The sequence below is a fragment of the Xyrauchen texanus genome, chromosome 18 (genome assembly GCF_025860055.1).
Source record: "Xyrauchen texanus isolate HMW12.3.18 chromosome 18, RBS_HiC_50CHRs, whole genome shotgun sequence".
Classification (NCBI taxonomy): Eukaryota; Metazoa; Chordata; class Actinopteri; order Cypriniformes; family Catostomidae; genus Xyrauchen; species Xyrauchen texanus.
This window is the reverse complement of record NC_068293.1, coordinates 20,828,141-20,843,191: the sequence shown is the minus strand read 5'-3', so window position 1 is coordinate 20,843,191 and position 15,051 is coordinate 20,828,141. Positions and strand designations below refer to the sequence as shown.

The 15,051-nt window shown below is 36.7% G+C and overlaps 1 protein-coding gene across 1 annotated transcript in view; it reads left to right on the top strand.

The window, feature by feature from the left end:
- LOC127658638 (uncharacterized) overlaps nt 1-15,051 on the top strand; it is a 47,726-nt gene that overhangs the window by 29,759 nt on the left and 2,916 nt on the right. The window contains exons 4-8 of the mRNA XM_052148017.1: nt 8-423; nt 8,616-8,790; nt 11,082-11,280; nt 11,978-12,555; nt 12,998-13,143. Of these exons, the coding sequence (XP_052003977.1) occupies nt 8-423; nt 8,616-8,790; nt 11,082-11,280; nt 11,978-12,555; nt 12,998-13,143 (1,514 nt within the window). The remainder of the gene's footprint in view (nt 1-7; nt 424-8,615; nt 8,791-11,081; nt 11,281-11,977; nt 12,556-12,997; nt 13,144-15,051) is intronic.

The window sequence follows — 15,051 nt, the reverse complement described above, 5'->3', positions numbered from 1 at the left end:
AGAGCAGAGATTGCAGACAGAGGAAACACAGAGTGAGAAAAGGATTGATACTAAAGTCAGCCAAAATAATAGAACTGCTGAGGATTCAAAGCTTTCTTGTAAACACAGCAAAGCAGACATATCTGAGCCTGGTTCCACCGCAGAGGTCCCGCGTGGACCCATCTGCACAGGCCCAGTGGCCCTCTCTCTATTACACCCTCAAGCTACAACAGGAAAAGTGGAGGAGACAAAGGGCCCAGGAGGCCCCGGGGCCACAGATGCAGTTGCTCTTCCCTTCCCATTCTGCAGGGGGAGTGGAGATGGATCATCCAGCTGCTGCCCTGCAATCCTTCTGGACGGCACAGACCTTTCCAGCTATGGAGCCAAAATCTACAAAATGAGGGATGGCTTACTGGGCTCTGCCATGGACATCATTAAAAAAAGGTGAGTGGATGATGCAGCTATTGTTTTATTCAGGGCTCAACAATTTGCTGGTGGACATACTATATATATATATATATATATATATATATATATTTGTCATAAAATGTATACTAGGGGAATAGTTCACCCAAAAATTTTAATTCTCTCAACATTAACTCTCATTTTCCCTCATTCCATCCCAGATGTGTATGACTTTCTTCTGCTGAACACAAACAAAGATTTTAAGAAGAATATTAAACTCTGTTGGTTCATTCAATGCTAATGAATGGTGATCAGATCTCAGAAGGTCTAAAAAGGACATAAAATCAGCATAAAAGCAATCCATATCTTCTGAAGCAATATGATAGATGTTGGTAAAAAAACAGATCAATATTTATGTCCTTTTTTACTGTAAATCCACACTTTCATTTACACATTCTGGTGTGTAAATGACTTTCACATTCAGCCACCTACTGGTTGGGTCTGGTCAGAGGGAGAGATTTATAGTAAAAGACATAAATAGTGATATGTTTCTCACCCACGAGTATCATATCACTTCTATAGATATAGATTTAACCTCTGGAGACTTATGGATTACTTTTATGCTGAATGTCTTTTTTTGGACCCTTTGGAGTTCTGGTCACCATTTACCTGCATTGTGAGGACCAATGAAGCTTAGATATTCTTCTGTAAATCTTTAAATGTCTTCTGCGGGAAAAAAAGAAAGTCATACACATCTGGGATGGCAAGAGGGTGATTAAATGATAAAATAATTGTCATTTTTGTGTAAACTATCCCTTAAATTTTTTTTACAAACAAAATCTTTCTTTTTGCTGGAAATTATTGAGATACTGTATAATGAAACTTTCGTACACTGGCCCCGGGACATTATTGTTGAACTCTACTAGTACATGCTTTAACATTACTTGTGCATATAACGTACTTGTGTTATATCATTACTTATGCATATAACATACTTGTGTTATATCATTACTTATGCATATAACATACTTGTGTTATATCATTACTTGTGCATATAACATACTTGTGTTATAACATTACTTATGCATATAACATACTTGTGTTATATCAATACTTGTGCATATAACATACTTGTGTTATATCATTACTTATGCATATAACATACTTGTGTTATATCATTACTTGTGCATATAACATACTTGTGTTATAACATTACTTATGCATATAACATACTTGTGTTATATCAATACTTGTGCATATAACATACTTGTGTTATATCATTACTTATGCATATAACATACTTGTGTTATATCATTACTTGTGCATATAACATACTTGTGTTATAACATTACTTATGCATATAACATACTTGTGTTATATCAATACTTGTGCATATAACATACTTGTGTTATATCATTACTTATGCATATAACATACTTGTGTTATATCATTACTTGTGCATATAACATACTTGTGTCATAACATTACTTGTGCATATAACATACTTGTGTTATATCAATACTTTTGCATATAACATACTTGTGTTATAACATTACTTGTGCATATAACATACTTGTGTTATAACATTACTTGTGCATATAACATACTTGTGTTATAACATTACTTGTGCATATAACATACTTGTGTTATATCAATACTTGTGCATATAACATACTTGTGTTATATCATTACTTGTGCATATAACATACTTGTGTTATATCAATACTTGTGCATATAACATACTTGTGTTATATCAATATTTGTGCATATAACATACTTGTGTTATATCAATACTTGTGCATATAACATACTTGTGTTATATCAATACTTGTGCATATAACATACTTGTGTTATATCAATACTTGTGCATATAACATACTTGTGTTATATCATTACTTGTGCATATAACATACTTGTGTTATATCAATACTTTTGCAAATAACATACTTGTGTGAGCAACTTGCGTGTACATGTTTGTATTTTTGAGTAATTGAAATACTCAACACATACTAAACATTTGTCCACAAGCCTTTTGAGAACTGGATCTTGTAGCCTAGATTTGTTGCTATAAAATGATGTGGAAAACCATCCTGATCACTCATTCATACAAAACAATATAGTAATTGAACTTTTGTAATAGTCTTTTAGTTTTAGAAAGGTCATATGCAAGGAGGCGTGAACTATCATGAATATTGATTGTAATTCACACCTGAGGAGACAAAAGACCCCTCCCCTGGGCCTATCAATGAGGAATGTGACAGAAAGAGGAGGAATGTGACAGAAAGAGAATTAATGTGAAGAGACTTAATGATCAAAATCATGTTTTAAGTTAAAAGAAGTAATCTGACTATACATTTTCTTTACATAAATAGTTAATTTTAGACCTACACTACCATTTAAAAGAAGTCTCTTCTGCTCACCAAGGCTGTATTTATTTGATCCAAAATACAGTAAAAACTGTGATATTTTGAACTATTTTTACAACTTAAAAGAACAGTTTTCTATTTGAATATATTGTCAAATGCAATTTATGATCATTTATGCAGTCTTCAGTGTCACATGATCTTTCAGAAATCATTATAAGATGGTGATTTTCTAATATGGGCATATTTAAAGTGCATTTTACTCAGCACAAGCACAAGCTTTGATGATGAAAGTGAGGCAGCATAAACACTAGATCAAATATATACTAAACATTCATATTATTTTTATATCATATTACATACCATATATATATCATACAGCATACAATTTAAATACCTGTTTAGCCGAAACAGCATTTAAATATAACTAAAACTTGCTTATTAGGGCATATTTCAATTTTCAATACCCTGAATCCTGGCTGGCAAGTCTAGAAACAGTCCCACTAGTAAAATATGTACATGTTGATATAAAATAGCATGTCAACTAATGAAAACTAATTTACTTACTCATCCGAAATTTTATCCTCGGCGGGATCAATTCACTCTTCAAAATACAAATGTTCATCGGAGTCCCCCTCTTCTTCTGAGGAAAATTGTAGAATTTGAAGCTTAACATTTTATAAAAGCACTTATATTAGTTCTTCTTTTAAAACTCAAGTATTATTTGAGCTGTAAAAGTGTTTAAATTGTAATTTTTACAGTCATCTAAAGGGATTTATGGTTTGTTGACATTACATCATCTTGGCAACAAAGTTGTAAAAATGGCTATAACGTTACACCAAAAAGTTAGTAAATTATTTTTATCACACTAAAATCATGTTTACACAGATATTGTTTATGTCTTGCTATACTTTTGAAAAAGTGAGTATTTTAACAATCAAAAATTGGCCCCCGTTCTCTTCCATTGTAAGTGCTTGGAACTTGTAAGGAACTTGGTTTTTGTTTCTTCTTTTTTAAGAAAAGGAGGGACAAGTCAAAATGGATTTTTGTGGTAATCAATATTTTGCTACAAATACTGTCGATTGAGATTAACTTGTATCGAACCCGGAATATTCCTTTAAGTTAAATTTGTATTTATTCTACATTCTGGCTTTTTGTCAAATGTTGAAATAGTAATTACGTCATCTATTGGTCAGATTGAAAAAGACAGTAAGACTGTTATCAAATTCTTTTAAGTCAGAATGTTTGTAAAATATGCATATGCATTTCTGTATAACTTTGTAACACAGTTAAAGGATGGGCAAGGAGGAGGTGAGAACCGGCTTGTCAAGATAAATCATAATTTAATGCAAACTTAAACCAACAGCACAAACAAACACACATGACGGACATGCCCGTAATTCTCTCTCTCTCTCAAACCATCGTCACCGGCCGCCTTTATTCCTCGCGCGCCTCATCAGGCCGAATTGGGGACCGGGCGTGATATTCCAACCCGGCCCCACCCCCTCCACTCCACAAACTTGTTTGGATGGTAAAAATGCCATAGACATCAGCTGGAACACTGTATTTTAGGGATATCAGTATTGTGTGTTGACTGTGAAATTGGATCCCATAGCAGGCTTCAGTAGTGGTTGCATCAATATTTGTGTTTGTAGTATTGATTTACTCCAGCATATCTTAACAGCTAGTATACAGTGAGACAGTGTGAATTTATCATCATTATTGATGTGATACCTCATTTCCGTACCTTCATTCATGCCTGGCACTCAGGAACACATTAGCAGATGTGATACTGTGTGGTGATTAGAAGATTCAGCAATATTAGGAAAATGAGAACATGGGTAATAAACAGTATGTTATGCGAACACTGAAAAGAAAAATATTCATAATCAGTATCTTTGTTTTGTTTTTCAGTAAATAAAATACCTAAAGAACCACAGCAAGATTTTGTCTTGTTTCATTAGTAGATTGTTGTACTTGTGCATAAACCTTATTAAATTCAGAAGCTTAAAAACAGTGAAAAAATATTTGCTTCTCAGTTTATTTCTGTTCTCCTCTGTTTAGATATTTTTCTACTGCAAAATAAAACTAAGAAACTGTTTTTGTATAGCAATTGTTATGCAGTATATTCTCCATTGATTCAGTAAGGCAGTAATTCCATTGTGAGGATTCTGCAGAGGTTGTGTTTTGTAGTGCTGGTTGTCTGGTTCACCCCCATCCTCAACAGTATCTGTCATATGGACGCTTTACACAGAATCTCACACAAGCATTAAATATGTGAAGTTGACAGGAATTTGGTTAACATAACAGCAAATAATTCTGCCCCTGGCAGTCTTCTCAAATGTTTCATGCATGCATAAATCTGTATAGATTTTTCTTCATCTGCTTTTGCCCCAGACATAGTACAGAGCTTAACTGCTGGTGAATGTGAGCCATTTCAACACAACCCTTTCTCTTTTGTTATGTACCTCCAGGGCAGGAGTCCAGGCTGCTTACAGTCTGAATATAACATCCAATATCCTGGCTGTACCATAGTGCCCCAAGTGTGGGTATTAATTTACAACAGAGCAGCCTTGGGCATCCAGATCCATTTTATGAGACCGTTATTTTCATTTTATGTCTCCCTAATAGAGAAAGAAGAACATGAATATTATTATCAAGTCATAAGTACATTTTTGCATTTAAGCTTAGCATCTTTTTCTCTTTGGCCAGCAAAGATTAATACATTTCAGTGGAGGTTCATGTGTTGATATATGACTAATCCTAGGCCTTATTTTTATAATTCTGTTCATGAAATTCTTATACATGAGTCCGTATTCATGAACAACAATTCCATAACTTATCTTTAAATAAATAGCAAGACATCACCTTAAAAGAAACACCCTTTTCATTAAATAAATGTTAAACAATCAAGTAGAGTTAGAATATAACAAAAAATGAAATCAACCTCTAGATCAGGGGTGCCCACACTTTTTTGCATGATGATCTACTTTTAAATGGCCAACTCAATAAGATCTACCAACTAAAAAAATCAGTTAAATTTTTTTTTAAATGCTTGTTGGGACAACTGCATGTATCCCTACATGGAATTAATCTTGTAATTAATTAAAAAAAATATATGTAATAATGTTCAATGTTGATATCATTCAGTTTTAACACTAAACCCTAAACACCTGCAGCACAATAGATTACAATAGACAGGGCATTTACCTTATTCTGATGATTTGCACTGAATGGAATCAGACAGTTTTGCTTAATCCGGGCAGTAGCTGCTGGTAGCTAGTCTCAAACACTGCTAGCTTCGCAATTTCGCGCTCTGTTCTCAGAAGCCCTTGGAAGCCTGAACCTAGTTGTCATGGCTACTGAATAAACAAAAATCTCACCTCGTCAAAATGTACTCGTCAAGTGCAAGTCAGACAGAAACTAAAAGAAGGAAAGACATATATATATAATTATAATTTTTTTTTATTACAAATTTAACGAAAGCACATTTACATTTCGTGCGATCTACCAGCATTGCCTTTGCGATCGACTGGTAGATCGCGATCGACGTATTGGGCTCCCCTGCTCTAGATTATTCAGCATTCAGTATGGGTGCTTTTCAAATGTAAAATTTGCTATTTAAGACTAAATGAAATGCTATGGAAATCAAAATATGTCAACTTGTTAATACAGCAAACAGGTTTGTGTTATAAGCATGTGGTAGCAACTATAGTGAGGGATCAACCGCTCTGAATTGTGTTTGGCTGCTACGGTATAGGTCCAATGACTGTATGCTGGAATATGTGTCTCCACACAGTCAAAATACATTTAACCCAGTGTTGATATGACAGGTCTGAAACACTTTAATGACAATTTCATTCATGTGTGAAAGACATTCGTTTTAGTGCCATTTTCAGAGAAGAATATTAATTGCTGTCAGTCCATGGCTAGAGGTTTGTAGAGGTTAGAAGAGATACTCTTTCCATTAGACACACACCGGCCATTAACATCCACATTCTGTGATCTTTTTTTTTTTTTCTTTCCTTGTGAGATGTCAAGAGTTCTGTGTGTGTGTGTGTGTGTGTGTGTGTGTGTGTGTGTGTGTGTGTGTGTGTGTGTGTGTGTGTGTGTCTTCATTTAATTCTATTCATTAGTGCTTATGGTTGCTGTCTGCACCATTCTCTTATTCTCAGATCAGATCTATGCAAATAATGAGAGTAGCAGCATTATCAGGTATTGAGGCATCAAAGTAGATACAAAAGATGTGGGAGAGCCAATTAAGAAAGAGCTCATAAAACAATCTGTCAAAAAACCTGTTCTTTACACTTTAGAGACAAGTGCATATAAAGAATTGTAGGAGAGGAGCAAACACCTGACTAATGTGTTTAGCATGTTTATTTAACAATGAATAAACAAATGTGTTAATTGTTGAATATTGGCCACTTTCAGTGTCAGAAATAACTTTACCATTACATGGCTATCCCCTGCATTTGATTCTCAGGGGCATTTTTTTACCTTTTATGTGTGCAATTTTTTTTTCTATATCTGTACTTTGAGTCATAAGTTTAGATTAAATACTTAATTTTACCTAGTTCACTAACATTAACAAAGATAGAATGCATATAGTACAGTAAATAGGCCTAAAATAGAAAATTAAGACCTATATTAGATACAATTATATACATAGACTTTTTTACCCAACATTTTAAATTACAGGGGCATTTTTGTCACTTTCAGTGGCACTTTTGCCCAGAGCCCACATTCATTTCTGACCCTGGCCCCTTTACACCTGGCATTAAAGGAGTAGTTCACACACATAACTCACCATTGTGCATCCCAAATGTGTATGACATTGAACACAAATTAAAAATTTTTTTTAGAAAGAATATCTCAGCTTTGTAGGTCCATACAATGCAAGTGAATCTTGATTTGAGTCTTTGACGCTCCAAAAAGCACATAAAGGATGCTGCCTTGCTCTAATCCATCCGACTTCGGTGGTTAAATCTAGAACTTCTGAAGCGATTAAATCTATTTAGAGTTAGAACAGACCAAAATATAACTCCTTTTTCTCTGTCCATCTTGCCATTGCTCTCTCTAGATACAATCATGATTTCAATCTTGATTATACTTCTAGAGCTTGATGCATACGCAGGGGGCTAGATGACGCTAGGAAGTGTAATCAAGCTTGAAATCATGATCACAAAGGGCACTGCTGATTTCAAGGTTTATAGTGAAAAAGGAGTTACATTTTGGTTTGTCATCACCCAAAACTGATTAGATCGCTTCATATAGGCAAATACATAGGCAAAAAGGTCAATGAGAATGAAAATGTATTTATTTATATTAGGCATGTTACGCCAGCAGAGAAGGCTTTGCTGGCCCTGAGAAACCACCACTGCTCACGAGAGACAGATGTGCCATTATAAATTCATTCAGTCTGCAGTTGCTCCACCAGCCATGGATACATACGTTATTTTTCTAGTACCTGCACACACAAAGGAATCTAAAAGATTGATTAAGTGTGTTCAGATTCAGACCCCTGCACTTAGCAGTTCAGGTGTTAATGTGAATTGATGCGTCTAATTGCTGTCCTCCTTAATCCCCTCTGGTCTGGGCAGCAACCCTCCCTAGGGGATAGGGATTCACTGCAAACAACCACTTTCTAAATCACTATTTTTATCTTGTTTTCCAGTACAAATATCAAAACAAATGTAAAGCAACATACATTTACCTAATAAGAAAATTTGTGTTAAATAATAAGACATGTTTTCAGAGACCATACACCATACACCACATATAGGAGCAAGAAAATTACAATTCAAGTTTAACTGTCTGTTTTCCTTCATTCTCTATCATGTTCTCTCTCTCTCTTTCTTCCTGCCCCAGCTGCAGTGCAGAGATTGCAGCCGAGACTCCCGTCCGACTGTCGCGTGAGCGGAATGACATCACTGACATCACCACTCCCCAGCCCAACCATCAATCTGCCCAGGTTGCCATGACAACGTCGGCCTGCGGAGAGGAGGCTTGCTTCCAGCCCACAGGACAAGCGCCAACAGAATGCGTAAGGAATGCTCCTGTCTCTCACATTCACACTCGCACTACACAAGCACACACACCTTTTGCCTCTGATTTTCACCTGTGAATGAGGACAACAGGGACTCGTATGTGCATGCACGGGAGCATTATCAGGGTAGGTTGCAGGAGAATCTGCACAGCAGAGACAACTGCAGCCATGCAGCGAAGCACGCAGAGCCACGGCTAAGAGCGGCACGCAGGGAGGATTAAAGCAAGGTTTCATGGTAGGAACTGCTTTTCATACCTTCTTTATGTCAGGATCTACAGTATGTGAATGCTTGGCTCACTATTTACTGCCCTTACTGCTTGAAATGCTGGCCAGATCTTCATTGCGCCACTTTCATTCATCCATAAGACTGGCTGGATGCTCAGAAATGGAAATGTTGTCAGTATTTACTCACTCCCATATTGTTCCAAGGCCATATGATTTTCTATTCTATGTGATGCACAAAAGGAGATGTTTGGCAGAATGATTCATTTTAATTTTTGGGTGACCTACCTTTAAAGGTGATGCTGGTTGGATCATCTGTCTGTTGGAGGTTGTGATTTGCATTAGCCTTGTAAATCTGACATATATGTGCAATGTGTCTATGATTCATCGGCTTACTGTTGAGCATATCACCTTGTCTGTTGTTAATTAAGATAACAGCTGCCATATTCATTATTCTGAATGTTGTTTGAACCCAAGGTGTGTTGTTTCTTGTGCTTTGATAGCACTTGAGAACCTAATGTTGTTGACAATTGTTTTTTAACAAAGATGTGTGTTTTTATCGGATGCAACCGAAAAAGGCTGTATACTGATACATGGTTTAGAGACTGATTTTTAAAATGGTCTTCTACTGTTTTAGAGGTGTAAAATATGAAAGGTCATCAGTTCTGTCAGAACTGATGACTGAGAGTTAGGCTGACACAGATCTTGTCAGTTTCAATACATTTAGGCCACGTCCACGCTAAGATGTAGAAATATCTAGAAAAACACATAGATTTTGATACATTTAAGCCTTTCATCCACACTGGAATGTAGTATTTCAAAAATGCTTTCCATTACAGAAAAAACAGTTTTCAAGTGAAAATGGATTAGTGGAAATTTTGAAGAAAGTTCCAATTCAATTCTTCTAGTACAAAAGTTAAAAAGCTTTTATTGTTGTTTGGATGGTCACATTAGGACATCATTTGTTTTAAAGCAGTTACTGCACAATAATAATGTAATGAAATTATGTAATGTGACTTTTGTACTTGAAGAAGTGCCTGGACTTTTCTTCTAATTTCCATAATTAAAACTTAACCAAAGAGCACCTTCTGGGATATTACTCCTCGAGGTCCCTCCAGGAAACAGCACTCCAAAATGTATTCCTTCTGATCTGAAAATGGATTTGTGTAGACGTGGCCGTAAAGGTTCACTCAGTATTCACATTTTTCCTCATTCAAAAAGTTTTACTTCTAAAGAAATAAATAGTAATATTGAAACATATGGATAAAATAATGACCACTCATACGAGATGAAGAATTCAGTCATATCATTAACCTTATAAAAGCTGTTTTATTCTACATGGGACAGGGATGCAATCACATAACCATACTGGGATCACATGACCAGCTGAATACTACTTGCTTAATCACAGTAATGTCACTTTTATTGGACACTTTCATTCGTGGATTAAATTAATCCTGGTTTACTGTGCATAGTGAAAAATTACTGCGTTTACCTTTAAAGTAAACAAGAAACAGTGCTCGCAACCCAGTTGACTTCCGTAATGTGACACATATCTTTGTAAAACAGGATATTTACTGAGAAAAATATAGGACAGGACTTTTCCAACCGAAATTGTTTTGGATTGTTTATCTCAATATGTCAGGTGGTTGGAGGGGAGGGCTTGCATTGAATCATTTACAATGAAACCCAGAAATGTGTATTTATAAAATACTTATAGTGTAAATTCTGATTTTATGTTTCTGCTCAATATGCAATTTTTGAACAGAGGCTGCCAATAACCTTTGCATGAAAACCCACTAGCAGATATAGAAATATTATTTATCAATTTACTACAACAATTTATTAAAACCATGGTAATGTAACGCCCCCTTTGGATGCACTTTTAATGCAGTCACTCTGATCTATGTCAGAAACAGTTAGTGGTTCCAATTATTCTGTTGTGTTTAGAGATGATCAAATGTGTCCTCATTGAGGTTTTACATGGTTTAACTCTTATTACTGAAACACAGGAATGGTTTGTAAGATGGTCATGGATGATTGACAGATCTCCGTCCTATCGGCAGGTATCTGGAGTGGGCTGCAGGCGCTCCAGCTCAGACATGGCCTATGAGCTGGCCGAGTCAGTGAGGGCCCAGCGTGAGTGCCGTCTGAGGCCCCACTACAGCGACCCTATGCCTACGGATGCTGCCAAGCGCAAGCAGCTGGAGATGAAGATAGCGGCAGCAGCACGTTTGCACATTCACCGCCGAGAGAGGGACAGTGGTAAGACAAACACAGCGTAAAACCTTTACAAAATTCCCAACTGCACTTTAGAGCTCACCTCTTAGTTTTGTATTCACAAAACAATCCCCAGACTTGCCTGCAATCCATGGGGATCTCTTTAGATACATTACTGAGACGATGCTTTTACTTAAAGCTGCCCTAAGGTGGCTCTTATTTTAGCACATGCATGACCTCTACCTTAAGGACTCACTGCTTTTATCTTTCCACATCATAGCACCCGTACTCAGCGTCCATTCTTTGTTTTATTTTTAATCTGACCAATGGAAGACAAGGGGATCATGTTTTGGAAACATGTTCAATTATTTGCTGACCTATTTTTATTATTGATTTTTACAATTCTGTTTGGTGTCCCTAGAGGCACAGAAACTACACACATCATTTAAATCCTCCCTCATACATCTACTATTTTTTTTTTTTTTTAAGTCATATTGCACATACAACAAAAAAAATAAACATACTGTATCATTAATAATATCACAAAATATTACAATAAAAAAAAATATATATTTTATTTATTTATATTAATAAAAATATATTAAAAATATATATATATATATATATATATATATATAAACTAACAACAAAAAAAGACGAACATACCTTTACATACTAAAAACAAAACAAGAACATACATACAAATAACCTTGTACCTCCACTGTTTGTTTTCTCTCATCAGTGCCGAGCACAAGCAGGGGCTGCTCAGAGCCCAGAGGGGAGGAGAGAAGCAGGAGCCTGGGTGTGACACGGACAGCACAGCACCGCTGGAGTACAGTCAGCAGCTTGAGTGCAGACAGTGGTGTGGTCGGATTGAGCGATGAACGCGAAGAAGAGGAAGTGCCCCGGCGTGCCCGCCACAGTGCTGGAGCCGAAGTAGAACGCATGGACAGTGGCATCGGTCCTAGTTTGGCTCGGGGCTGGAGGAGACCCTCACCATCTCTCAGGACCTGGGAGGTTCAGCAGCCCTGCCCAGACTGCGGTCATAAAGAGGGGGCGCACGGGAAAGGCATGTGCGAGCGCTGCTCTAAGCTCCGCACTGAGCGCAAAGAGGCCATTTTGGAGTTCCTCAACACTGAGTCAAGTTATGGAGAGGACCTGCGTATTATCAAGGAAGAGTTCTACTGCCCCATGCAGAGCGCAGGGCTGCTTACAACTGAGCAGCTGGCTGTGGTCTTCAGCAATGTTCAAGAGCTCATTGATGTGAATGACAGGTTCACAGAGCACCTGCAGGACAGCATTGATCAGGCTTTTGATCAGGTAAGGAGCACCACTGATAGACCGGTTTGGCCTGGCCAATTAGTAAGCAAACATTTAGCTATTTTAAAAATGATTGCTGTTTACTCATATATCCTTGCAATTAAATACGTGTTTATTCTCTCTTGTGCCAAAACTGACAGACAACCTTTTTAATGGATAATGCAGATGTTGCACATCATCATCATTTATCAGGATTAATAAAATTTGCACTCTCAATAGATATTACCATTGAAATACCCACATTGGTCAATCACTTCCATGACTTAAAATGTTTTTAATTCATTATAATGGATGCCAAAATTTGCATTAAGGTTAGACATTTTTAAAAACATTCAGCAATCAGTTTTTTGTAAAATGCATGCTTTGCTCTGAATTTAGTGTTTTTGCAGTCCAAATATACAAGCCAGGTAAATTTAAATGAATGCTGACTGCTTCCATACAGGGTGATGAGGATCTGCAGGCTGTGTGCATTGGAGAAATCTTCCTGGAGTTTGTCAGCATGCTTCCAGCCTTTCAAACCTACTGCCTGCAGCAGTCCACATCTGTGAATATGCTCAACACACTTGAGAAAGAAAAGGAGCTTCTTAGGTACTAAGAAACACTATTACACACATTAATCAGTGTTAGGGTTTTGTTTGAATATTTCCAGTTTCATTCAGTATCACTTATAAAGATTGTAAAAACTGTTAATGTAAAAGTAAAGGAAATGGTGTTGTGGCAGGGCTGAGGGCGGGGCCGGGTCGTGATTATACACACCCGGTCCCTTATCAGGCTAATTAAGCCTCTGAGAGGGATAAAGGCCGATGGCAGACGGTGGTGCGACGAGAGAGAGATCATTTACGGACATGTCCGTCGTGTGTGTTTGTGTCTTTTTAAGTTTATCATTAAAGCTATTATTTATATTGACAAGCCGGTTCTCGCCTTCTCCTTTCCATTAAATTACGTTACAAGTGTGTTATTATTTACTCACTCCCATGTCATTCCAAATCTGTTGTGCTGTTCAGTCAGGACCACTTCCGTCAAATGAATACTAACTTGAATACTTGGATGAATACTTTATTGATTTGGACACAATTTAAGCATCCGTTGGTGTTGGCGGTATGATTCTGTTCTGGGCAAACTCGCCGCCCATGCAGCCATGCATGGATGGAGCAGAAAGAGCAGCGAATAAAACCCCCCAGTGGTAACAGAACAGATCCAGGAGACTTTTTACAAGAATATAAAACATTTCTGATAGAACAACATGGTACACTTGTTCATTTGCATAACAGGTTAAATGAACACTTAATAAAACTTAAAAATACTGTATCTTCAAGAACAAGAACACTGAAAATAGGAATTCCAAACTGGCAATCGACTGTAGTCTGAGAGCACAGAACAACAAGACAGATTACTGAAAACTAAAAAGCAAAGCTGTCATACGAGATGTGGAGCTGGGGATAGAGGAGGGTGTTAAGTGCAGCTTGCATCCATGCGATGAAAAGTTAGCTGAGAGAATGAATAAAGGGAGGACTTATAAAGGACTGTTTTGATTGGAGTCTGAATTGTATTGTAGACATCATGATCAGCTGACTAACGTGACATGCCTGAACTGACCCTGCACTTGATTTGTGTTCTCAGTGAAACACAAAATGCAAATTTAGAAGAATCTTCACACAGCTTTTTCCATACTATGACAATTCATAGTGAGCACATGCTGTCAAGCACCTAAAATGACAAAAAAGCATAAATGCAATCCACAATATGAAGCTGCAGAAAGATTCTTCAAAGTTCTTTGTGATCCACAGAAAAAATAACAGCATATAGGATGTATGTATTTTAAATATTTTATGCAGATATGGATTGCAGTGACAATCAGGGCCCATATTCACAAATAAAATCTTAAGGCTAAAAGTACCTACTAATTCAGAAATGTAAGAGCAACTCTTAAAAATGATGGGCTTGCCACTCCTAATTTTAGGTATATTTTTCATCGAAGAGTAACTCATTGAGCATTTTAATGCTAAACGTAGCTCCTAAAATCCAAGACAACTAAGAAGTCGTTCTGAGGACTCCTAAATCCCCAGAGCATGATCCAGAGCATGGCTGCTTTTGTCAATCCATGTCGCAATTGAGTCAGTATTACAATATATTACATGCATATATAATTATGTCATTAACAATGCCATTGACCTTTTAAAAATCGTGAAAGTGTTTTCATTACAGTAAACTTATATAGGTATGCAATTACCTCCCCCAGGAGCCAATTCAACCCTATTACACCAGAGATAAAGATTTTGAATGATATATTATTAGAATCAGTAGTCTACTGTTTGGGGTGAAGCATTGTGAGATAAAGCTAACTTTATTTTATATAAATAGGCTACATTGTATGATTACAGTTACACAGAACGAATGAACCAATTACGTGTGGCAGATGTTTGTTGCATAAAGTCCGCAATCTCTGCGTTTGACTGAGACTGAAGAGAGTTCAACAGTTTCTCACACTCTTTAATA